The sequence below is a fragment of the Panthera leo genome, chromosome D1 (genome assembly GCF_018350215.1).
Source record: "Panthera leo isolate Ple1 chromosome D1, P.leo_Ple1_pat1.1, whole genome shotgun sequence".
In the NCBI taxonomy this organism is placed as follows: Eukaryota; Metazoa; Chordata; class Mammalia; order Carnivora; family Felidae; genus Panthera; species Panthera leo.
In genome coordinates this window covers 40405264-40430991 of record NC_056688.1, presented here as the reverse complement: position 1 = coordinate 40430991, position 25728 = coordinate 40405264, and the positions used below count along the sequence as shown (strand labels likewise).

The 25728-nt window shown below is 43.5% G+C and overlaps 2 protein-coding genes across 2 annotated transcripts in view; both read left to right on the top strand.

Moving 5' to 3' along the window:
• Positions 1–6842, top strand: part of LOC122201174 (protocadherin Fat 3-like) — a 272884-nt gene extending 266042 nt beyond the window's left edge. Inside the window, exons 9-10 of the mRNA XM_042907116.1 lie at positions 4352–6735; positions 6825–6842. Coding sequence (XP_042763050.1) covers positions 4352–6735; positions 6825–6842 — 2402 coding nt within the window. The remainder of the gene's footprint in view (positions 1–4351; positions 6736–6824) is intronic.
• A 16-nt stretch (positions 6843–6858) lies between these two features.
• Positions 6859–25728, top strand: part of FAT3 (FAT atypical cadherin 3) — a 94386-nt gene continuing 75516 nt past the window's right edge. The window contains exons 1-4 of the mRNA XM_042907115.1: positions 6859–8425; positions 11697–11893; positions 12477–12630; positions 14882–15115. Coding sequence (XP_042763049.1) covers positions 6859–8425; positions 11697–11893; positions 12477–12630; positions 14882–15115 — 2152 coding nt within the window. The remainder of the gene's footprint in view (positions 8426–11696; positions 11894–12476; positions 12631–14881; positions 15116–25728) is intronic.

Sequence of the window (25728 nt, the reverse complement as noted above, 5' to 3'; positions counted from 1 at the left end):
AAGTTTATTTATTTATTTATTTTGAGAGAGAGAGAGAGAGCGTGCGGGGGAGCAGGGGTGCAGAGAGAGTGAGAATCCCAAGCAGGCTTCGCTCTGTCAAGGCAGAGCCCAACACGGGGCTTGATCTCACGAACTGTGAAATCATGACCTGAGCCGAAATCAAGAGTTGGATGCTTAACCGGCTCAGCTACCTAGGCGCCCCTTAAATTTGAGATTTTTAAAATCAATTTGACCATCTATAAGGCAAGACCATAGTTCACTGATGGTTTGAAGATGGAGAAAGGAAGAAAACACTTCTGACAGAGGAGAGGAGAATCCAAGCAAGGGATAGGACTATGAACCTAAAAATTACAAATATCTCTTACCTGTTATATTTTCCTTTCCCCTCTTCTGTCGTTCTTTGAATATTCAAGCCACATATTTCCAAAATGTTCTACAACATTATGTCTGTCGTGCATAAATGCCAAATGCTGTCTCTTTTTATGCCAGCGCTGGAAAAGCTTCTTTCCCGTGATTTAAATGTGGAGCATTTTTGTGAGTGGTTGAATTAAAATATGAATGCTAGGACGACAGTTTGGGGCTAAAAAATATTAGAAAAAGAAAAGCCAACAGTCTTCTTTTTTTAAAAAGCCACTGCATCCAATGCTAATCTAAAACGGTTTCCTGTATTAGGCACCCACATTTTATAGGAGTCTAAGCTAAGCTCTATACAAAAAAAATAATAAAATGAAGAAATAAAATACACAGGTTCACAACTCCAGGTGCCCCAAGCAACTTCACCAATAGTTTTTCTAGATTTTTATGGAATTCCCTGCTAATATAAAGCCTGACCAGCACTTTTCTTTTAGATGCTATGGTGCATCTGTTGTTTACCCCAAGGACGTTTAATTATTTGATTATATAATCTTTGTTCTCCTAGTTCCACAAATAATATAGGGCAACTTCTTTTCAAAGACCCAAATATTTAAATAACGTCACAGAAAGTGTCACCTGATCCAACAACTCTTTAGAGTCTTTCTACGGTTTTTTTTTCCTAATCTTATATATAGCTTCCTTTCCCCGGTATTCATCCATGCATATGCATCGTTTCATATCATTGTGATCATTTAGGTATGGAGTCCTACTTCTGTTTTTTTTACTTAACATTTTCTAAGTGTCGTCTATGGTGTCTACTTGCTTTTTGTATTTGTCATTAAGGCTACTACTTATACTGTCTTAGAGAGGCAGATAATTTCTAAACCAAGAGTCATTTCCCATCCAGCTGACAAGACTGCTTTTCTTATCTTTCAGCAGCCACACGCTACAGCCTGGTGCTGTGCATAGACAAGGGATTCCATCATTCCTATAACAGTAGGTTAAAAATAGAGAAGTTGTTTCCTTAAAACATCTTTTATAGAGAAAAGTTGAATTTTCCAAAAACCCATAGGAATGATTGGTATCTCAAAAAATGGAATCTCAAACAATGACCCCCGATTGTATGTGTAAGAAGCTGATGAGGATTTCAGTGTGTGCACAGTTAAGTCACAAGTGGTGATGGGGCTCCTTCATGGACAGACAGACCTCACTAGCCCCTGACTGCTCCCGACCAAGCCAGTCCCTTCCCAGATCATGCTAGGAAAGAGGGAAAACCCAGATGCTTCCAACATTTTGAAGCAAATGACAAAGTGGTTATGGGAAGAGGACATTTTCCTTAAGTTCTCTTACAAACCTCAGATAAGCAAGATTTTACTCTGGTTACTGGTGGGCCATAAACTTCCTATCCCCTGTCTGGCTTCTAAAATAACTACTGAAGCTTTTATTTTGACCCAAAGGACTGAGGTGGACTTTGAGCACAGAACTTCTAATTTAGCTCACGTTTCTATTTGGTGCAACAGTGGCTTATGGGTGGGCTTCGAAACAGGAGAGACAAAGACTAAGAATTGAGTTGTGATGGGGGCATATTGGATCCCAAGATGCATACAGATAGAGAATTAAAAATCTTTTGTAGCTCTACCTGTCCATTCAATCATTTAATACATATTTGTTGAACACCTTCTTTGTGCCATGACTGTGCTATATGCTAGATAAATAATGGTAAGTAAGATAAGTTCAGCTTTTGCTCACTTGCCAGAAGTCTACAAGAAACTAACTATAGATTCCAAGAAAACAAGCAGAGGTTAGTTTCCAAGGATTCGAGGATAGCAGGAGAGAATAAGCAGGAAGTGGATTCTAAGAAAATGGGCAGGCAGTATATTAAAGAGGGTAAGAGACCGAGAGCCCACTTTGGACATGATCAATGAGCACAGCATCCAGGCAGGTGTGACAGGCGGGTCAGTAGCCCTGGGACAGCAGGGCTGTGAAGTTCTACTCGAGACCAGAAGCTAGCTCCCCATCATCCCTGCCATATATCTTTCTGGGCATGAAGGAATGTGCTGGGCCTACAGCGAGAGAGGACTTAGCTGGAGACTCCACAGAGGGAGTCCACAATCAAGGAGCACGGAGACATTTGGCTCTGTTGCATTCGTCATTTGGGGCTGAGTGTTGGTGACCATTATCTCTACAACCTCTACATCTTCCTCCTCTGAGATGCTGAAGCAAAATGATTCCCGCCTCCTTGCGAGGGTCTATGAATCAAGTGTCGGGCTCACGCTCAATGCCACTATTTACTGAACGTTTGCAAGCCTGCTCATGAGATCCTTGAACTTCATGCCGTCCTCACAAAGTGCTCATGTGGAGGTGACAAGGAAAAAAATCATGCTGACACCAAAGATGACATTGTTAAATACTCACATTTGGGGGGCTGGCATCAAATCCTTTACCTCTTTATTAAATTTCTTCTTTAAAAATAAGCAGATTTTTTATGAACATTACTGTTTTATTCTCAGACACAGAGAAGTTGATTGAATAAGTATGTAGTAAGAAGTATGTATACCACTGTATTTGCTGCATATTTCAGGAGACACATGTAAGTGCCTCCCAATGCAGGAGTCTGTCTTAATAATAATGACATTGAAGCTGTCTCTATGCCTGCCATCCTTCAGTGCTTCAAACAGAAAGAAAACTCCAGGTACAACTGAATAACCATGATTTTTAACTTTGTTTTTAAAGAATCTAGACACGCAGGCCTATGCGTTCTTTGAGAAGTATCAGAAAGCCTGATGAGAGAAACAAAAAGCAACTTGGTGAAGGATTCTTTTTTTGTTAATTTTTTTTAATGTTTATTTATTTGTAAGAGAGAGAGCACGCGCGGGTGAGGGGCAGAGAGAGAGGGAGACAGGATCCAAAGCGTGCTCTGCACTGACAACAGAGAACCCAACACAGGGCTCAGGCTCACGAACCGTGAGATCGTGACCTGAGCCAAAGCCGGACATTCAACCGACTGAACCGCCCAGGCGCCCCTGAAGGATTCTGCTTCCCACTGTCCACTGCTTTTCAGCCAGCTTCTTGACATCCTTCAGTCTTGTGTTCCCCATTCTTTACTCCTCTCGTATCCTCATCCTCGGCAACCTCAGATTTCACACCACTCAATGTTTCAGAGGCAGGGCTCTCAACTTCTGGAGTGTCGTGGGTCGCAGCCTTCCCACTCCAGACACATCAAAGTGGGGTGCCAGTTTCTCAGTTTCAGATGGGTGATGCCTCAGGTTTTCGGTTTTGATGCTGGTGCAGGTGATCAGCAGTTTGCTACTCCTCTGGAAGCCTCTCCAGTAGTTAGGATGGTTACAGATTGGAGGGACTGCCTTAAAATTTATGTCTAGTTTTAAGTCTGTGTGTGCATGTGTGTCTTTTGGGGTGTGTGGGAGTGAACGACAGAAGGGTAGTCAGAAAAAAGTCCTCCCAACTTACAAAGCAAACAGGGACTTAGGAGGAATTCTTCAGGCCTGAACAAAAGACCCCCCCCCCCCCCCTCACCAAAGCAGTGTTTGGAGTGAAGTCGGTTTTGATGGGGTGAAACAATGCCAGTTCCATGTAGCAAAGCCTATCTTTGGGATAATCTGTAATCAAATGCCTGTGGTATACTGTTCTGAAACAACTCTCACAACTATCTTTCTCATTACATAGTACACAGAATATGGCACTGGTTTAGGTAAAAATGCCTTTCTCACAGTGGCATTGTACACAGTATTGTGTTGTTGTTATTAACCTGGATTAAGAAGCTACCAACCCGAAATTTACAGTTTTACTGAAAAACTTATTTCAGTCGCTTTTGAATTCCCCTAAAAGCAAAGTCTTTCATTCTATCTCAGAATGAGATGGAATGGATAGAAATAATTGCTTTCCCCTTGCCATGCTGCAGTAAAGTAGACTTTAGATGAAGAACTAATCTTCAAAACATGACATGTAACCCATTTCCCCATTGATTTCTATATTGTAGGGAACACTGGGAACACATTTAAGATTGAACCAGTCCTGGGCATCATCACCGTTTCCAAAGAACCAGACATGACAACGACGGGTCAGTTTGTACTGTCGGTCAAAGTCACGGATCAGGGTTCCCCACCAATGTCTGCCACTGCAATTGTGCGCATTTCCGTTACCATGTCTGATAATTCTCACCCCAAGTTCACTCACAAAGACTACCAAGCAGAAGTAAATGAAAATGTTGATATTGGAACGTCAGTCATTTTAATCTCTGCCATCAGTCAGTCTACCCTCATTTATGAAGTCAAAGATGGAAACATCGATGGGATCTTTACCATAAATCCGTATTCTGGAGTCATCACCACCCGGAAGGCACTGGATTACGAGCGTACTTCCTCTTATCAGCTCATCATTCAGGCCACTAACATGGCAGGAATGGCTTCCAATGCCACAGTCAATATTCAGATTGTTGATGAAAATGATAATGCCCCAGTGTTTCTCTTTTCTCAATATTCAGGCAGCCTAAGTGAGGCTGCCCCAGTCAATAGCATCGTCAGGAGCTTGGATAACAGCCCACTGGTGATTCGAGCCACCGATGCTGACAGCAACCGGAATGCTCTGCTGGTATATCAAATTGTGGAGTCCACGGCCAAGAAGTTCTTCACAGTGGATTCCAGTACAGGTGCAATCAGAACAATTGCCAACCTGGACCATGAAACTATTGCCCATTTCCATTTTCATGTGCATGTGAGAGACAGTGGCAGCCCCCAGCTGACTGCAGAGAGTCCTGTTGAAGTCAACATAGAGGTGACAGATGTGAACGATAACCCGCCTGTTTTTACTCAGGCTGTGTTTGAGACCATCTTACTTCTACCCACCTATGTTGGAGTAGAGGTTCTGAAAGTTAGTGCCACAGATCCTGACTCCGAGGTGCCCCCTGAACTGACATATAGCCTAATGGAAGGCAGCTTGGATCATTTTCTAATTGACTCCAACAGTGGAGTACTCACCATAAAAAACAACAACCTCTCCAAAGATCACTACATGTTGATAGTTAAAGTATCTGATGGAAAGTTCTACAGTACGGCCGTGGTCACCATCTTGGTTAAAGAAGCCATGGATAGTGGCCTCCACTTTACACAAAGCTTTTACTCGACCTCGATCTCAGAGAACAACACTAACATAACCAAAGTTGCTATTGTCAATGCCATTGGAAATCGCCTTAATGAGCCCTTAAAATATAGCATCCTAAACCCAGGAAATAAGTTCAAGATAAAATCTACCTCAGGGGTCATTCAGACCACCGGAGTCCCCTTTGACCGTGAAGAACAAGAGTTATATGAGCTGGTGGTGGAAGCCAGCCGCGAGCTAGACCATCTGCGTGTGGCTAGAGTGGTGGTGAGGGTTAACATTGAAGACATAAATGATAATTCCCCAGTCTTTGTGGGCCTCCCTTACTATGCTGCTGTGCAAGTTGATGCTGAGCCTGGGACTCTGATTTACCAGGTGACAGCCATTGACAAAGATAAAGGTGCAAATGGAGAAGTGACCTATGTCCTACAGGATGACTATGGCCACTTTGAGATCAACCCTAATTCAGGGAATGTTATTTTAAAAGAAGCATTCAACTCTGACTTGTCTAACATTGAGTATGGAGTCACCATCCTAGCCAAAGATGGTGGAAAACCCTCTTTATCCACATCTGTGGAACTTCCCATCACAATCGTCAACAAAGCAATGCCTGTGTTTGATAAGCCCTTTTATACAGCATCGATCAACGAAGACATCAGAATGGATACCCCCATTCTAAGCATCAATGCCACCAGTCCAGAAGGCCAAGGCATCATATATATCATTATTGATGGGGATCTTTACAAACAGTTTAACATTGACTTTGACACCGGGGTCCTGAAAGTTGTTAGTCCTTTGGATTATGAAATTACATCTGTTTACAGGTTGACGGTAAGAGCCAGTGATGCCCTTACTGGTGCCAGGGCTGAAGTCACCGTTGACTTGCTGGTTAATGATGTAAATGACAACCCCCCTATTTTCGATCAACCCACATATAATACAACATTATCAGAAGCATCTCTCATTGGAACACCTGTTTTGCAAGTTGTCTCTACTGATGCAGACTCGGAAAATAATAAATTGGTACATTATCAGATTGTCCAGGACACTTACAACAGCACAGATTATTTTCACATAGACAGCGCAAGTGGCTTAATCCTGACAGCACGGATGCTGGACCACGAGTTAGTGCAACACTGCACTTTGAAAGTCAGAGCAACAGATAATGGCTTCCCATCACTGAGCAGTGAGGTCCTGGTTCATATCTATATCTCAGACATAAATGACAACCCTCCCGTTTTTAATCAGCTCATTTATGAATCATACGTGAGTGAATTAGCCCCCCGGGGCCATTTTGTAACCTGTGTTCAAGCCTCTGATGCAGACAGCTCTGATTTTGACCGCTTGGAGTATAGCATTTTATCTGGGAATGACCGGACGAGCTTTCTGATGGATGGCAAGAGTGGCGTCATCACACTGTCCAACCACCGGAAACAGAGAATGGAGCCTCTGTACAGTCTCAACGTGTCAGTGTCTGATGGGTTGTTCACTAGCACTGCACAGGTGCATATCAGGGTACTTGGGGCTAACCTGTACAGCCCTGCCTTTTCCCAAAGCACCTACGTAGCTGAAGTGAGAGAGAACGCAGCCGCTGGGACGAAGGTGATTCATGTTCGAGCTACGGACGGGGATCCAGGGACATATGGACAGATCACTTATGCCATCATCAATGACTTTGCTAAGGATCGATTCCTCATAGACAGCAATGGACAAGTCATCACAACAGAAAGGCTTGACCGGGAGAACCCTCTGGAAGGAGACATTAGTATTTTTTTGAGGGCCCTTGATGGTGGAGGGAGAACGACTTTTTGCACTGTGAGAGTGATTGTTGTGGATGAAAATGACAACGCTCCCCAGTTCATGACAGTGGAATACAGAGCCAGCGTCAGGGCAGACGTTGGAAGGGGCCATTTGGTCACTCAGGTTCAAGCCATGGATCCAGATGACGGCGCTAATTCACGGATTACCTATTCTCTATATAGCGAGGCCTCAGTGTCGGTGGCTGACCTCCTAGAAATCGATCCTGACAATGGCTGGATGGTCACTAAGGGCAATTTTAACCAGCTGAAAAACACAGTGCTGTCATTCTTTGTCAAAGCAGTAGATGGGGGCATTCCAGTAAAGCACTCCCTCATTCCTGTCTATATCCACGTCCTGCCCCCTGAAACATTCTTGCCTTCATTCACCCAGTCTCAGTATTCTTTTACTGTTTCAGAAGATACAGCCATTGGGAGCACGGTGGATACGCTGCGAATTTTGCCCAGTCACAGTGTCAGATTCAGCACAGTTAATGGGGAACGGCTAGAAAATAACAAAGGGGGTGTCTTTGTCATAGAGCAGGAAACAGGCACAATCAAGCTTGACAAACGCCTTGATCATGAAGTCAGCCCAGCGTTCCACTTTAAGGTAGCAGCCACCATACCCCTGGACAAGGTAGACATTGTGTTTACTGTAGATGTAGATATCAAGGTACTGGATTTGAATGACAACAAACCAGTCTTTGAAACTTCCAGCTATGAGACGATCATAATGGAAGGGATGCCTGTCGGCACCAAACTCACACAGGTGAGAGCCATCGACATGGATTGGGGAGCCAATGGGCAGGTCACTTACTCCCTGCACTCGGATTCCCAGCCTGAAAAGGTAATGGAAGCCTTCAATATTGACAGCAACACAGGCTGGATCAGTACCTTGAAGGACCTGGATCACGAGACAGATCCCGCCTTCACCTTCTCTGTGGTGGCCTCCGACCTGGGAGAGGCCTTCTCTCTTTCATCCACGGCTTTGGTCTCTGTCAGGGTGACGGATATAAATGACAATGCACCAGTCTTTGCCCACGAGGTGTACCGAGGGAATGTGAAGGAGAGCGACCCTCCTGGAGAGGTGGTAGCCGTGCTCAGCACATGGGACAGAGACACTTCCGACATTAATCGCCAAGTGAGCTACCATATTACAGGTAAGTCAGCCACCTTGGCTTTCACTGGGTGCTCTGCTTTCTAAAGAAAGTAGGAAGAGGCAGAGGATAAGAGTAGGAGAGAAGAAGGAAGATGACGTGGGGGTTGAGAGTAATAAAACCTTTCTGGGGCTGAGTGAAAGATCTCCAAGTAGACTGTTTTTCAGTTTTGGGTTGTTGCTGGCTCAGCCCTAGCTTGGAGTTCATTGGTTGGCCTGTGACGGATTACCCAGATTGGTATCCAGTCTTTGCATCCCCTTTTATCATTTAAAAAGGAGTCCAGCCAACTATCTCAGTTAAAAAATGAAAATTACAGCTTTTGGGGGGAGAAGGGAGTTATATTTTAACTAAATTCCTACCTTTTGTATTGGTAAGGAAAATAAATCCCAGTAAGCTTCATTTATTTATTTTTTTTAAGATGAGATTTATTGTCAAATTGGTCCAGTAAGCTTCATTTACAAGTTCCTCCTGGTAGTGAAAACTCCTACGCACGCACACATACCCACCTATACAAATTAAAGGGCACGGTTTGACCTTTTGCTAAAAATCTTAAGTCGCAATTCCGTAAATCAAAGAGTATTTCTCCAGAGAACTCCATTTTCTCAGATCTCTGTTTTTTCTTTCCAAATAGTAAGTAGCAGGTCGGTGGAAACGCCAAGGTAGACAAATGAGGTCACCCAGTGTGGACAAAAAATGTCACCATTGCTCTGAGGGGCAGAGGATTTCATGTCGGTGTCACTGATCAGGGGTAGCTTTATGGGGGGGGTGACTGGCGTTAGACTGAAAATGGGAAGGTTGGTGGTATAAGAACAGTCTTCCTAAAAACTATTTAAGGGTTTTAAAGCTAATATTTTGATGTTGTGACATTCAAAGGCAGAACATAAGCAAAGTGCCAAAAGATTTTAAAGAATCCATCAATACTTGTAGTCAGGTGGCTTCCCTTTAGAAAAACTACATTATTCAAAGTGAAAAATGAATTAATTAGAATGCCCTCAGGACACAGAATCTGCTTAAGTACGTTACTGGGAAAGTTAATTAATCACTGCAGAATAAGATCCACAGGAGAGCATATGTGTCAATGCCTGGGATTGCCACTCTTCTCCATCACTCCTCTCCTTTTTCTTTATAGAACTGTTTTCTTGATGGTGTTTTCTGTTTAAACTATTTATGCATTTGTGCTTTATCTGATACCTTCCTTTTTTTTTTCATTAAAATGTACATTTCTGCTGAAAAGACATGAGCGATAGTCGTAAGGAAAGAAAAGTTGAGTAAAGCATCACTTACGTTTATTTGCATTCAGTTGCAGACAAAAAGCTTTTTAGGCATTCTGAGGGCTACTTTTCTATTGGGAAGAATTGCTCAATTTTCAGCTTTAATTATTTATACTTTGTGGATTGTCAGTGGATGATTTAAAAGGACCATCCCATCAACTTTACCGAAGTAATGAGAACAGAGTAGCTTAAAGCTACTGTTACGATTAGCAGTGCCAACCACCAACTGATTTTAATTAGGTTTAACTTTTGCTCTTGATGTAACACAACTTGGCTGCGCTGCCGCAGATTAACAAAGGACCATTAATCATTTTATTTAACAAAAGATGTGGGCCCGCACTGAAAGCATTTAATGGAGAGGTGAAATTTGTGCATGCTAAAATAATATTCAACGGAAGCATAATTGAATCGTAGCCAGTGGCAGAGGAAAGTGATATCCCAGGGAGGACCCTGAGCCTCAGCAGAAACAGGTTTCTCCACCTCAACGAGACTGACATTTGGGGCTGGAGAAGTCTCGTCTTGGCTGTAGGTGGCCGTGCTGTGCATTGTAGGGTGACAGGCAGCATCTCTGGCCTCCACCCAGGAGATTGCAGCAGCACCACCACCACCCTCAACGTGACATTCAAAAATATCTCTCGACACTGACAAATGTCCTGGTGTGGGTGTGGTACACAGCCACTCCCGGCAGAAAACCACTGTCCTCGGGGAATGTGTGGCCCTCACAATTTCTGTGCTTTCTGTTCCCAATATGGACCCTTTATCCCAGGCTTGTCCCCCACCACTGAGGCCCCTGGACTGACCCCTCCCCATACCTTGAAAGTGCGTGTCTGGCACTAACATTCCCCTATTTCCCCCTCAGTCCCTCTGGCAGGACCACAGTCTTTGCCCTCCACTCTTTTAAAGATTCACTTTTTCAACAGACCCGCAGCCAGTACGCAGTATGCTCTCCTTAAATAAGGAGATGGGTGTATCGTCGGTCTTCCCCACTGGGACCTGAGCTCCCCTGTGGGGTCAGGGGTTCCTGCCAGTTTTTTCTGCAGCTGTGGCCCCACTGTCCGGAACAGTGCCTGGCCCAGAGCGAGCAACAGATACTTATAGAATGCCCAAACCAACAAAACGGTGATGATCTAACCGGATTCCGGGCTTCTTGCCAGTTGTCTTGTCCAGTCTTCCTCCATGTTTGAAAGTGACAGTGTTTCCCTCTTCAGGACTAGAAGGTCAAGGCAGTTTTCTTCTCTCCTCCTCTTCCTGTCTCCTCCAAGATGCTTTTGTCTCCGTGTAATTTAATGATGTGGGAAAGCAATATTGCCGGGCCACTGTCGATGCTTCGGCCTCATAAAAACTGTTCCCCCTCATCTCTTCTCCTTTCCTTCCGCTATCCCCAGCTTCAGTCTGATAAATTCGACCTAATTGCAGTGCTTATCTTTGAACTGCTCCTGAAATGACCCCTCTTAGGGCTACTTAATACTAATGGGTCTTCCTCTGTCACGCCAACTTTTCTTCCCCAAACTCCGGTCCTTGTAAGATGAGCGCAGCTGTATGATGAAGCCTTCGTTAAAAGATTCCTTAATAGAACTGCTGCCTCTCCTTGATTGCATAATCAACAGCTAATGAAATTGTCTTGGTAACAAGAGCTATAGTGTACTACATCCTCTCTCGAGACCAAATGGGAAGACAATTGTATCATCCTGAGAAGAGGATTCATTTTTCACAGTTTGAATTTGATTATCCTTCAGGGGGACTAAACAAGAGATCATCCCCAGTTTCTCTAAGTGCATTTTATTCTCTTGGAAAGTTACTGTTTTACATTCCCCACAAGCCAAGCATATAAATATCTGCTTTTGTTGCAGGAGCATCAAAAGGAAGTAACTGTCAATTTTTTTCCAGTTTTGTAAACGATACAGTTGCAGGGGCAGCTGGATGACCCCACACGGGCCTCTCACTGGAGGTGTAGATCAAAGCTCTTCATTGCACATCTTCAAAAAGCACTTTTTTCTCTACAGGAGGGAACCCCCGAGGAAGGTTTGCTCTGGGCCTGGTGCAGAGTGAGTGGAAGGTCTATGTGAAAAGACCTTTAGATAGAGAAGAACAAGACATTTACTTCCTCAATATCACTGCTACCGACGGGCTTTTTGTCACACAGGCCATGGTAGAAGTGACTGTCAGTGATGTGAATGACAATAGCCCAGTGTGTGATCAGGTAAGATCTGTGGATATATCAGATATATTGCTGCTTTTTACTCTGTTTCTCAAAAATTAAATCAAAGCCCATTTCATTATTCTCCTGAAGGCCAGGTTACTTTCTGCTCTTGTCTCCTTAATGAGTGAGCTCCGATTGGATGCAAGAGGGTAGATGGTAGAGTTTAGGATGAAACATTATAAACAAAAAAAGGCATAGGTAGCAACCAGGTACCCAATTTTGCCCAACCCCAAAAAAACACAAAAAGAAAATCATGAGGTTTTTGTTTTGTTTTGTTTTGTTTTGTTTTGTTTTGTTTTAAGAGAGAGAGAGAGAGAGAGCTGGGGAGGGGCAAAAGGAGAAGGAGAGAGAGAATCTTAAGCAGGCTCCATGCCCAGCACAGACCCTGACATGGGTCAGTTGGTTCAGTCTGACCACTGTTAGATCATGACCTGAACTAAAATCAAGTGTCAGATGCTTAACTGACTGAGCCACTCAGGGGCCCCAGTATTAATGCATTTTTAAAGAAATCATTTGTAATGCAAAATGTGGCAATTGCCTCACAAATACCAATGATTCAATTACCTTTCTTTACCTTTGCCAGGTTGCATACACAGCATTATTTCCTGAAGATATTCCATCAAATAAAATCATCCTGAAAGTCCGTGCCAAGGATGCCGATATTGGATCCAATGGAGATATACGATACTCACTCTACGGATCTGGAAACAATGAATTTTTTCTAGATCCAGAAAGTGGTAAGGTGAAATTTATTTTTTTGGGTAAATGCGATTGTTAATCCATGAGAGAAGTTAAACTCTCATATGGCCTCGTCACTAGTGGGTAGTTAGCGTACAAGATCATCGATATGATGCCCTGCTATCTAGGACTCTAAAAAACACTAGCTGCACATGGTATCTGATGATGGATGCCCTGGAGCGCACAAACTTTCTTTGGCCTACAAGATGTGCCCTGACTTTACCTACATTCGTTAGCATCAAGTAATCAGATGTGTCTATTTGGTTCTTCTGTTTTTCATATCTGTGAGTTAAGGCACCTGCCCTATAAAGAATATAGAGTTACATCACAAATGCAAGTTGCAAACCAGAGAGCAATGCATAGTAAGGAGAGTTTTTTCTCTCTTGAAGTCCCTTTTGGGTCCCTTCATGAAGCTTATTAACACACTTTTCTGGTTTTTATTAAAGATTCCCACCTAGTTTCTCCAAAGCTATGAGCCCTGAGATTAGTTTATATATTCAGGCAAAATTTATAAGGTCAAAGGTTATGTATGCTAAAGGCAGATGCCCACATTGAAGGCCAGAGCTAATGGAAAAGACATTTTTATGGAGGTAAATTATTTAAGTGTTGTGTACCGGATGGTTCATCCAATGGCAATTTGTAAATGAAGTGTAAAGATTGAATAATTTGCATATTTCCAGTGTTGTGTTGGTCCTAATGAATAATGACTAACTATTGAGTCTCCAAAGATAATGGCTCCTCCCTGCCCCTCTCCCGTGTCAGCTGCGTCCTATTAGGAAGCACTTGGCTCCATAGAAATATACGACTTGGCGATATAGGTCTAGCAATTACTTATTCAGTAGCTAACATTCATTGAGTAACTAGTAGACATAAAAGAACTTTATGGGATATTAGCGGTGGGCTGCAAGAGGAGTAAAACAAGTCATGCCTGAGGGATATTGAACCCAGTAGGGGGAAAAATTTTTTTTTAAATAATAATAAAAGGCAGAATGAAATAAGTGCCCAGGAAGGATATCAGGGGAGTAATATCTGAGCACAGAGGAAAAAGTAGCTAATATTCTGATGAAGGGGAAGAGCTGGTAATTGAACCAAGGCAGGATTCTAGTAGCTGAAGCAGGACACTTCAGGCCCTGGGGTCAACATGAGCAGAGAGCATGGCACATTCGAGGAAGGGCATGTACAACACTGTCACTGGTGAGAAGAGCTATAGGATGGCCTACGAGAAAAGCGGTGTGAGAAAGAACTTTAGGCTGATCATGGAAGGTCTTGAATGCCGAACTGAAAAACCACTGGAAGTTTCTGAGAAGGAGAAGGAAATAGTCCAAGCTGTGTTTGAGAACTGGCTTACAGCAAGGAAGCCATAGAAGGAAATGCTTTATAAGTATAGATGGCTTGGTCTGAATAATGTCTACTAATTTTATTTAAGAATAATAGTATTTCATGAGTCATGCTTTTCAGCAAATAGCATTTATTCAGGTCTGTCACTGTGCTTGTTGCCATTGTCTGTTGAAATTTAAACAACTAACTCTCCACAGCGGCTGATACCTAGCACTGTTCCAGTGGTTAAAATAAAGATATATCTTAGCTCCTGACCTTGCTAAATTCCTGCTGATCCAAACCCCTCAAACATCCCCCCACTGGAACCCTCCCCAAGCAACCATAGGCCCTTCCACAGTCCAGCAAGTCGGGTTTACATTGGCACAATAGGATTCCTTCCAGACCTCTTTCTGCTAAAGCCAGCCTCTGTTTTGATTGTTTTCCTCCAAAAGATGGGGTGAAACAATGTTGGAAGCAGCTCTGGAAGCAGCGAAGACTGCTCTTTCTGGGTCTGTGGATTATTGACATGACTGACTACCAGAGAACTAAGGATACTTTTGTCAATTCTCTATGCTTTTTCTGGAGATATAGCAGAAATCCAGAGACACACATAGCTGATGTCCAGAGCAGGTCTTGAGAGGTTTAAAGAGCTACGGAGCTCTCCAGGTAGCCAAAGGAGGGAAATCCTGATACCAGGAGTTTCACAGTGAGATTAATTAATTTGAAGGCCATGCAGTTGATTTGTCGTTGTATCCAGAAATTCCATAGATTTTTCCCTGATGCTTAAAATTGGATTTGCTCTGTTTTTCAAAGTAGGAAGCACTTGAGCCAAATGTCATTGGTCCTTCCCGTATTGGGGATTCTTTATATACGTGATTCTCTGCTCTTCAAAGAAAAGTGGTTTTTGAAATGTGAGGCCTTTTATTTTCACAGGTGAATTAAAAACATTGGCTCTTTTGGACCGGGAAAGGGTCCCCGTGTACAACCTGATTGCCAGGGCCACTGATGGTGGTGGCAGGTTCTGCCAATCTGACATCCACCTGATCCTGGAGGACGTGAACGATAACCCCCCTGTGTTTTCTTCCGAGCACTACAATGCCTGTGTCTATGAGAACACGGCCACCAAGGCTCTCTTGACCAGAGTTCAAGCCGTGGATCCTGATGTTGGTAAGTCAGTTGCACTGATGCGATGCCTCCTTGTTCATGCTCTTGACATATCTTCAGTGGTTACCTCTCCTTTGGTTTTACCAGCCCACCTTGGTTCCTTACCATGAGAACACATGTGTTAAACCAATGACCACGTGTCAGCTTTTCCACTGATATGCTTTACATGTATGAGAGAACACTACAGGGTGTCCCCCCCCCCCGCCGCCCCTCCTCTTTCTAGGGTTTCAAAAAGCTATACTCTGAATTTCCTTGCCTTCTAACAAAGAGTTTGGGGCTTGTTTGTTCTTTTTTAACCTTTAGAGTAAAAATAATAGCTTGCTTACTTGCCCATTCCTCCTGAACATAGTTAAAATGCTGTGTTGTGTGGCAGGGAGAATTCATTTCCATTTCTATAAAGAATTGCATCACATGCTTCAGCTGAAATATGACAATCTCGATTTATGGTAGTGCCCCACAGTGCAAAGAACAATTACTAAATGTGCTGCCAGTCCTATGTCAATTTTTTTTAACTGCCATTTTCCATAGCCTTTTGGTCACACATATACTGACGTTACTAGGCAGAATGAGGGTGGTGGAAATAAGACGGAATTCGAACTAAAAGTTGCTGCTGATAAAGTTTGTGTTCAGATCCACTTTGCATAATGAGATGGTGAGTTAGAAAAGCCTGGAGTTAATTGCTAGGTAGTCCTTTCAAGAATGCATAAGTTATTGAGGTGACTGTGTGATGGGATGTACATACAAAAGGGCATATAGACAGCCTCTTGGTTGTGCATTTTAAGAGCTGTAAATCAGAGGACTAGGGAATGATGGGGTGTGTCTGCTATGCTAAACAGGCCTTTATATAATTCAGTGTCTTATTGCTTAATTCTGAATTGAAAGAAAAATTATTGGACTAATGGAAAAGTAAATACATGATAATTAGTCGAAAACAAACGTAGAGCCCAGGGTCTCTGCATATTTCCCCTTCGAGAAATTAGTGGCTACTTTAAATTATTGCTCTTACCTCATTAGCATAATTTTCCAGGCTGAGCACCAACCCTTTAAAAGTCTGCATATTATGTAAAGCTTGGTAAAAAACGGTAAACAGGAAAAGACTCATTTATTGATTTATAATTATGTAATACCTACGAATGTCCTTTTTTTTTCTTTGTAATTGTATTTCAAGGTTTTTCCAAAACAAGGCCCAGGAACCCCCAGGTTCAAGTATGCCCCTGAGCTTGGTCCACTGCTGTCTTATACAAATACGCTTTTTTAAAGCAGCATTGGAAAACATCTTCTGGACTCTTATTAGCAGGCTTTTGGAGGGGAGAGCAGAAATCATGCAAATAAATCTTTCAATTATTTAAATTTGAGAATGTGTAATGGAGCCATAGGGTGAAACTTAAAAAAAAATTTTTTTTTCATGTTTATTTATTTATTTTGAGAGTGGGGAGGGGCAGGTAGAGAGGAAGAGAGAGAATCCTAAGCAGGCTCTGTGATGTCAGTGCAGAGCTCAGCAGGAGGCTCTGTCTCAGGAACCACAAGATCATGACCTGAGCCGAGATCAAGAGTTGGAGCCACCAGGTGCCCCGAGCCATAGATGAAATTTCATGATTTAATTTTTTGACTTAAATTAAAATCCTAATTTTAAAAAAATGAAATTTTTCTACTCCCTTCCTTCCTGAAGGAATTGGGTATGCTCTAGCTACCAGAGATTGAAGACAGAAAGAGGCTGCCTGGCGCTCATGATGTTGAGAACAGTGGAGGGATGTTACTGGCTCACGGATGTGGCCGTGGTGAAGAACATGCAGTTAGTTCCATCCGTCTTTTCACTTCTTCTGAGTCAGCTGTTCGTGTTGGGAGTTGGGGAAGAAAGATGACTAGAATCTGGGCCTTTAGCTGGCAGAGATGAGAAAACCTTTAAAGGCCCCAAACCAGAATAATGACCCCGTCAGCACCTGCCTCTGCTCATTTGCACTAATTCTCCAAAGGCTTACATTCAGAGCTTCAAGCAGACACAGAGGTAGGCACAGAGGCTGTGAGTGCGATGCATATAAAGTGTATTCACCAGACCATTGTATCCGCCTCAGGAAAGCTCTAGCATAAGATACCAGATCCTGGCTCCTTTTCTCAGTTTCTGTACAACTCATTTAGCTTTTCTTAATTATTATTATTGTTCTGAAAGAGTGAGCAAGAGAGCACGCACATGAGAGCGGGGGAGGGGCAGAGAAAGAGAGAGAATATCTTAAGCAGGCTCCACGCCCAGCATGGAGCCCAACATGGGGCTCAATCCCACAGCCCTGGAATCATGACCTGAACCAAAATCAAGAGTTGGACGTTCGACCAACCGAGCCACCCAGGTGCTCCGCACTTAGCGTGAAAAAATAAAGGAACTCAGATAGCTGGCAAGAACAAACGAACACTTGTAAAAATGCAGACGAAGCACCCGACCGTGTCCGGGGCACAGGGTGAGGAGGTGGCTGTGAAGGTCCTGGCCAGAGCTTGCAGGGGGATACCAACAGCAGAGGCGTCAGTCGGAGCTGACATCAAAGCGACATCCTCCAGAGTCCCTGGGTGTCACTGAAATAGCTTACACCATCTTCATTAGCTGCCTGCTCAGAAAACTTACTTCCTCAAGGGGACCCAGCTCTCAGTCTTTCAGAAGGGACCACAGAGGAGCGTGAGATGCATATTGAGATTGCCAGGTCATCACGTGGGCAGTTCACCTAGGGCCCAGCTCACCTGGCCTGAAGCTGAGTTTGCATGTCATTAGACTGAATCTGGCCCTCATATCTTTAGTTTGGCCCATTATATAGTGTTCCAAAAAGGTAGAGTTCGTTGTCAATAAAATTCAGGAGATTTTCTTTTCGAATTTTCAGTTCTGGGTATTTTATAAAAACAGAAGCAGCCCTCAGAAGTCAGCAAATTCAGACACACAGCCCCACCATGGTAGGAGCTTAAGACATAGCAGCTGCCTTTATGAGAACAGCCAGAGCTCACGCTCCCTGTTCCCAGCCACTTTTCTTATTTATGTTACTGCCTGACCTCATGAGCCCCTTTGTGACAAGAAAATAGTTGAGTTTTTAAAAAAAAAAATTTTGGAACTGATAATAGATTCCCAGGTAGCCGCAAAAAAATGCGCAGATCACATGCGCCTTTCACTCGACACTTTCCTCCAATGACGACATCTTGTGTTAGCTGTAGTACACTGTCAGATTTGGCGTGTGTCACATGTGCGTGCGTGCATGTGTGTGTGTGTGTAGTTCTCTACAATTTTCTCACCTGTGCAGCTTCATGTAACCACCATTACAGAGCTCCCTCCTGCTACCCCATCATAACCACACCATCCTGACACTTCCTTCCCAGTCTCTAACCCCTGGCAACCACTAATCCCCATATCTATAATTTGATTATTTCAAAAAACATTATTTGAAAGGAACTATGTGGTGTATAATTCTTTGAGACTGACTTTTTTCACTAAGCATCCCCTTGAGATCCATCCCACTTGTCCTTTCCCTTGGAGATTCACCTACATTGGTTTTTGATTCTAGTGAAGATCGTTGGCTCCATTTGTGTAGACAGCAGGGTGATTTCATTCATGAAACTTCTTTTGTTAAGCATATTCCTTTACCTGAATTTACAAATTACTTCACCACCATTTTGCTACAGTATAAACAAAGTCACTATAAAATACAGAGAAAAGACCAGGATATATTCATCTGAAATCTGATTCCATAACTTCATGAATTCAAAGCTCTTATAAGGACTCACTGAACTTTCATATCCTGGTTTTCTAATTTTAAAAACTACTATTGCTTTTAGCCAAACACCTCTTTGCTATGCTGAATTCGTTATTCATAATAAAACCAACACTGTTAGAGTAACTGCCTAAGTTAGGAATAAAATCAAAACAGAGGAGGACAAGATAATTTCAACACCCAGTTTATGAGCTCTACGAAATAGCATGGCAACTGCCTAGATTTTAGCATTAAAGTCTTAGTCTTCCTGTAAAATGGAAATGTCCTCAATTCCATAAACTAATGACATGATTTTATGACCTAACATGTATAAAAAATGTAATCCTTTCAGTAAAGATCAGGGGACCTTTTGTTGTTACATTTCGGGGTTAGTATCTTCCTAGTTAGTCTACCTCTCATAGGTAGGATTTGTGTCCGGCTTCCTAATTTTGAGGGTCTTCTAAGCTAGCAAAGGAAATATGCAGAGATGAAGATCAGAGCTGAAGTCTGTGACCATTTTAGGCAAAGTTATATGAAAATAAAATGTAAACACGCTCTGCAAAATATGCTGTAGCCCATGATTTATTGAGAGGCCAATTTTGAGATATCTGAGATGCAAAAGGACATATTTTTCCTCTTATGGACCAGGGACACAAGGCAAAGAAAGGTTCTAATAAGCAACTCACTTTCTCCTCTCCTATAAAATATTTCCTGCAAGGTATGGAACTTTCAGGGATTTCAGAGAAGCTTGGGGGCTCATAGCACACATTACAATTTTTTTCCATTCAATTTAACAGAAATTTAGTGAGTGGCTAGGTAGAAGGCATAAGAAGGGATCACAAGATTCTCCAAGATGAGGACTGTGCAGTGACAGGCCTCAGGTCATGTGCAGCAGTGAAGAGCTTGAATCAGTAGCACACATACTTTTCACAAAAGGCGGAGCTCCCGGAATGAATAGGATTTCAACAGGCAGAGGGAGGAAGGTATTCAGGAAGACAGGAACCATGAGGATAAAGTTGTAAAGCTGGGAATGTGTGGCTCCAACTCAATGATTGGGAGGACATCATGTCATCCAGGATGGAGAGAAGCAAATGAGATGAGAAAAGTAGTCTGGGCCTGACTGTGGCGGTTCACAAAAGCCAGGGATTATGTGCTTAAACCAATAAGTAGAAAACAGCCACAGAGCACTTGTGAGAAAAGAAATGATCAGTTCTGGGTTTGGGAAATGCTAATCTGATAGAAGCCTCCAAAATGAGGGTGAGGAAAGGTCCTAGGAGAGTATTGTAAAAGATTACAAGGGCCAAAATTAGAGTGGTGGCTTAGGGACTTTAAAAGAAAGAGCAGGGGCGCCTGGGTGGCTCAGTGGGTTGGGCGTGCGACTTTGGCTCAGGTCATGATCTTGCACTCCATGGGTTCGAGCCTCATGTCGAGCTCTGTGCTAACAGCTTGGAGCCTGGAGCCCACTTCAGATTTGGTGTCTCCCTCTCTCTGCCCCCTCTTCCCCTCTTGCACTCTGTCTTTCTCTCTCTCTCAAAAACAAATAAACATTAAAAAATAAAAAGAAGGAGCAAAACCATGTCTAATACCTGCCCAGAGTGACTCCCATGGAACAGGGGGGTGCAGGGAGAGGGTTGGGAGAAGGAGCCCTGCCCACCAGCACACCAGCAAAAGCCTCAGCTGAGCCTCTCAGCCAGCCACAGCAGTGCACCCACAATAGTTGTGACCCAGCCACACAGCCCACACAGGAGACAGCCCTGGAGTGCTTGGTCTGGACACCAGTGGGGATTGAGCTTCTGGGCCCTACAGGACCCTCTACATAAGGCCACTCCCTTGAGTCTGGGAGACACAACTGATCCGCCTAATACATAAAAACAAACACGGAGCCAGACAGAATGAGAAAGCATGGGAATATGTTCCAAATGAAAGAATAGAACCAAACCTCAGAAACAGAATAAAAGAAACAGAGGTAAGCAATCTACCTTATAAAGGGTCCAAAATAATGGTCATAAAGATCCTCACTGGACTGAAGAGTGGATGAACAGAGGTCGGAACTTCAACAAAGAGATAGATGATATAAAAAAGAACCAATCAGAGTTGAAGAATACAATAACTGAAATGAAAAATACTTTAGAGGGAATCAAGAGCAGATTAGATGATGTAGAGGAATTGATCAGTGATCTATAAGACAGGATAATGGAAAGCACCCAAGCTGAACAGCCAAAAAGAAAAAAGAATTTTAAAAAATGAGGATAGTTTAAGGGACCTCTTGCACATCACCAAGCATGCTAACATTTGCATTATAGCAGACAAAGAAGGAGAAGAGACAGAGAAAGGGGTAGAAAACTTATTAGAAGAAATCATGGCTAAAAACTTCTTTAGCCTGGGGAAGGAAACAGATATTCAGGTCCAGGACGCACAGAGAACCCCAAACAAGATGAACCCCAAGACGTCCACACCGTGACACATAATAATTAAAATGTACAGGGAATTTTCTTCAAGGGCTAGAGGAAATGTGAGAGGAAGTCACCAAGAAATGAGGAAAAATGCCTCACACATGGAGCGCTCTGTAGGTACTGCGTTACATTAATGAATGGACACAACTGGTAGAATGAATTACGTTAATAGAAAATACAGAGATTCTCTCTAAGACTCTTCCAAGATGATGCCTTCTGCTTTCAAGTGAATAGTTAGGTCCTCACATTAATCGAGAACAGGAAAGAGACAGAGAAGAGTTATCTTGTGGCAGAACTTTCCCATTTCTACCCAAATGTTTGTATTTGCACAGCCCTCAACATTCTTAATTTTGCACTGTCATTCACTGTAATAATGTAAACTTGCTGTCCATGGTCAGGATTCATTTTCTGAATATCTAATGAGGGAGTTGGTATCATGACCCGTGCTGTCCTCTCATGGAGCAGGACCTGCAGTGAACTTGCTTTTCCAAAGCACCGATCTTGTCAGAGGAAATAAATGGCTGGCCTAGTATTGTGGAGCATTGTTTGTTCTGAGAGGGTAGCTCCTTATGAAGGAGCAGGAGATTATTTATCTGAGAGTCATGTTCATTAAAATAACCCCTGAGGGTTGTTAAACAGAGATCTTTCTGACCAAACCACATTAAATGAGTCTATCCAGTTGTTTGTTATCTCCTTTGACTCATCCTAGGCTTGTGTATGTGTGCCACTTACTGAAAGCCATGAAAAGGGCCTTGGGAAGAAAAGTGAAGACAGGAGATAAGCTCTCAGCAAAGTGCTGTGGATTAGGTGCTGGAACTATGACAGAGAAGCATGTCAAGAGCTCTGGGTTAGCAGTTTCCTGCATCTTCATGGGACAAACTCTGTGGGAGTGTCAATCATACCAATCTATAAGGATCTCACTGCCTGCTCACATGGCTTTTCCTTGGTGTGTACAGCAGAGAGAGAGAGAGAGAGTTCTGTCTGTCTTCCTCTTCTTATAGGCTATGAGTCTTACTAGATTAGGACCCCATCCCTATGATCTCATTTAACTTAATATCTCCTAAAAGCCCCATCTCCAAATAGTCGCATCAGTGTTAGGGCTTCAACATGTGAATTTGGGGCTGGACACAATTTAGTGCTCAATACCCTGGGGAGGAGAGCTATGATATCGTGAGGCAGGCCTGTTAGAGGCCCACATGGTGAGGGACTGAGTCCTATTAGCAGCTACATGAGTGTGCTTGAAAGTGGACACCCGCCTCCATTTGAGCCATCAAATGAAACTGCAGCCCTGCTCAACAGGACACCTTGGGCCACAGCCGACCAGCTAAGCCATGCCTGGATTCCCACCCCCACAGAAACCATGAAATACTACATATTTGTTGTTTCATGCTACGTTCTGGAGTAATTTCCCATGCAGCCGTAGAGAACTAGCACATCCATGCAGGTTTATGGGCGTTCTGAATTCTGTCCATGTATCCTTAAGAATCTCATGCCATAGCCGTTATCCACCCACAGACTCCACTGTGTGAGGAAGAAGGCTGTCATGCAGGTCAGTGGCAATCAAAACAGGGCCCTCCCTGAAGGAGAAATAGTTCAGCCGAATTGGGAACACGCTGCTTTGATGTGGTGGAGTGAGTGCTGATTCAACAGCGTCAGCCGCTCCTTGTTGCTGCTCTTGTGGTTTCCTGAATTCTCCCTGGGGCAGCAGGCCCACTTTGTTGGTGCATCACGGTCCTAGTAGATGTTCGGATGTTACACTGGCAAGTCCCTGAAAAAAATCCAGTCAAAACCTTTCTTTTCCCAAGAAGGAAACGGAGGCCCATAGACGAGATGTACCCAAGACAACGTTGTGAGTGGCAGAGCGGGATCTAAAAGGAAGGTACCCTGATATCTCAGTCCAAGGCTCTTTTCTGTATTCTAATAATTTCCACCAGAAGGTGTTTCAAGAAGGATTTGATTCTGATTCAGCCGGCCTGCTCTTAGGTACCATATATTCTTCTCTTTCCTAATGCCTTGGAGCCTCTTGCCTCTAAGCTGCATAGGTCAGCGACTTAATGTGGTTTTTTTTCTCTCCCCCAAAGCTCTGTTATTCTCTAAAGTATTAAATCTTTAAAGGCGGCTGAGGAACTGTTAAAATGTTCATAAAAATTAAATAATCCCCCTAAAGACTGAGACATGGGCCATTTCCGGAGCATGTTGTGGCTGAAACCCTTTGTCTGTTGTGGATATCAAAAAATACAATCTTAAGAGAACCCCAAACACTTACACAAGTAATCTTGCTGTGGCACAAGAGCTAGTGGTATTCTTGCCTGCAGATGGAGAAACTGAGGTTCAGAGAGCTAGCTTGCTCCCCTCGAGCCATCTGTCAGGTGGTCCTGAGCAAAGGTTTCCGTGGCCCCATAAACCCCTGAATTCTTGACTTGCCACCAGCACCAGGACGCTTTCTGCAGTGCACGCAGTACACGTGACTAAATGGTGGACTGTGGCACCCCATCACCTCCTTGTCACATTTGCCTGTCGCTTTGGGAAGCAACAGCATGCAGTGGTTTGGGGAGGAGACCAGATCAAATACCTCTAGTCTAGCCTTTACTAACTGTCTAACCTTAAATAAGTTCCCCAGCCCTTTTCAATTCCACTTCCTGCCTATAAAAATGGAGATATTAATTCCTTGTTTTCCCATTAGACCATGAGCTCCTGGAGGGCTGGGACACCAATCTGTTCGTCTCTGTGTCACCAGCACTGGCATGGCACCAGGCACCCAGTACATGTTCCATACATGTCTGCTGAGCTGTCGAGTGGTTGGGACAACGAAGTTAGACATTCCATGTTAACTCCTTGACATCTTGTCTTGTGCATAAATGGGTTCCTTCCGCCAGGGACTTTCACCCTCAGAGCTGGGCTCCCTCGTGTAGGAAGCCTCAGAGGCTAAAAATTCCTTTCTCCAGGCCCATTGGACAGAACGTAAATGCGCTCTGTCACACAGGGCTTAATTTGGGAACATGAAATAATCCTCTATGCCTAAGAAATTAGAACCCCTTCAGTTGATTAGAGCACTACAAACTATCCCCTCACAAATTCCAGGATCCAACAGCAGAGGAAAAATAATGCACAAAAATCAGACAAGCTGGTTATCAGCCCTGGCTGTGCATCAGAATCCCTTTGGGAGCTTTTAAAAATAAACAGACAAAAATAAACACAAACAGGTGAAGGCTCCGTCTCCAAAATCTGATTCAGAAAGTCTGGGATAGGGCTCGACATACATTCTTTTCCTCTTTTTGACTGTGATGCCTTGCCTGGTTTAGAAGTGTCTGCGTTTGATACACAGAAGTTATTATCGTTATTATGCCTTTTAAAATCCAATTTCTTCCAAGCAGGGGGTCCAAACAAATGAAATAGCGAGTTCCTTCCAGGAAGGGATGTCTCAGTGAAGAGTTTTAGCACCACCACCCATGAGCAGGGAATTCTGATTTCTAACTGTTGATGGCAGTGACCCATTCACACACTGCTTCATTCCTGGATGCCACAAGGGTGGTTAACAGGCCTCTGTGCTCCTCCGTGGATCAGTCCTGATCCAACATGCAGCAACGCAGAGGACAGGTTTACAGGAGCGCTGGTCTCAAGGGGAATTTCCACCTACCCCTGGGAATTTTGTGCAGACTCCAAGGACCCCCAGCTTTGGCTTCCTGCCTCTATGTTGAGTGTGCTCATCAGCTTTGTCACAGGATACTCACTCTCATTTCACCTTGTGAAGCCTCCTTGATGGGCGCAATTTTGTTGTCCGTCACCTGTGGGGAGCTCTCTAAATAACTTCTCACATATTACAGAGTGCTTCCCGCTCGGACACCCTCTTCGTCCCCCTCCTCCGGTCTTCCTTCTCTCTCTCTCTCTCTCTCTCTCTCTCTCTCTCTCTCTCTCTCTCCTCTCTCTCTCTCTCTGCTAATTCACCCATCGACTTATGCTTTTCACTTACTCTGGCTATAATTGTTTATAACAGCTTTGGTAATTTGCTAGTGGTTCTGAAAATAGACAGCTTTAGCTCCTGCCATTCTACACTTATAATTTAGCAACACTGAACCCCTTACCCTTCCCTGAGCACCCGGTTTCATCATTCTTAACTTCACATGTGTTCATGTCCCCCGAAATGCCCTTTCTTTTTGTCACTTTTCCACTTTGGTACTCCTGACAACTCCTGTCTTTCCTTCATGACTCAATTCAATTGTTTTCTTCCCTGGGAAATGTCCCTTGGCCACCCCTCACCAATAATCCACTATATATATGCTTGTCTCCTGAGACATGGGAGATATTGAGGGGCTGTGATTCCTCTGTGCATCCTCAGTGCCTGCCAAGAGGTGGGAATCCCGTGAAGATTTATTGGATGGAGGTGATTTATTGGATAGATTAATGACTGATCCAATGGCATACATAGTGACCCACTTAGGAGACA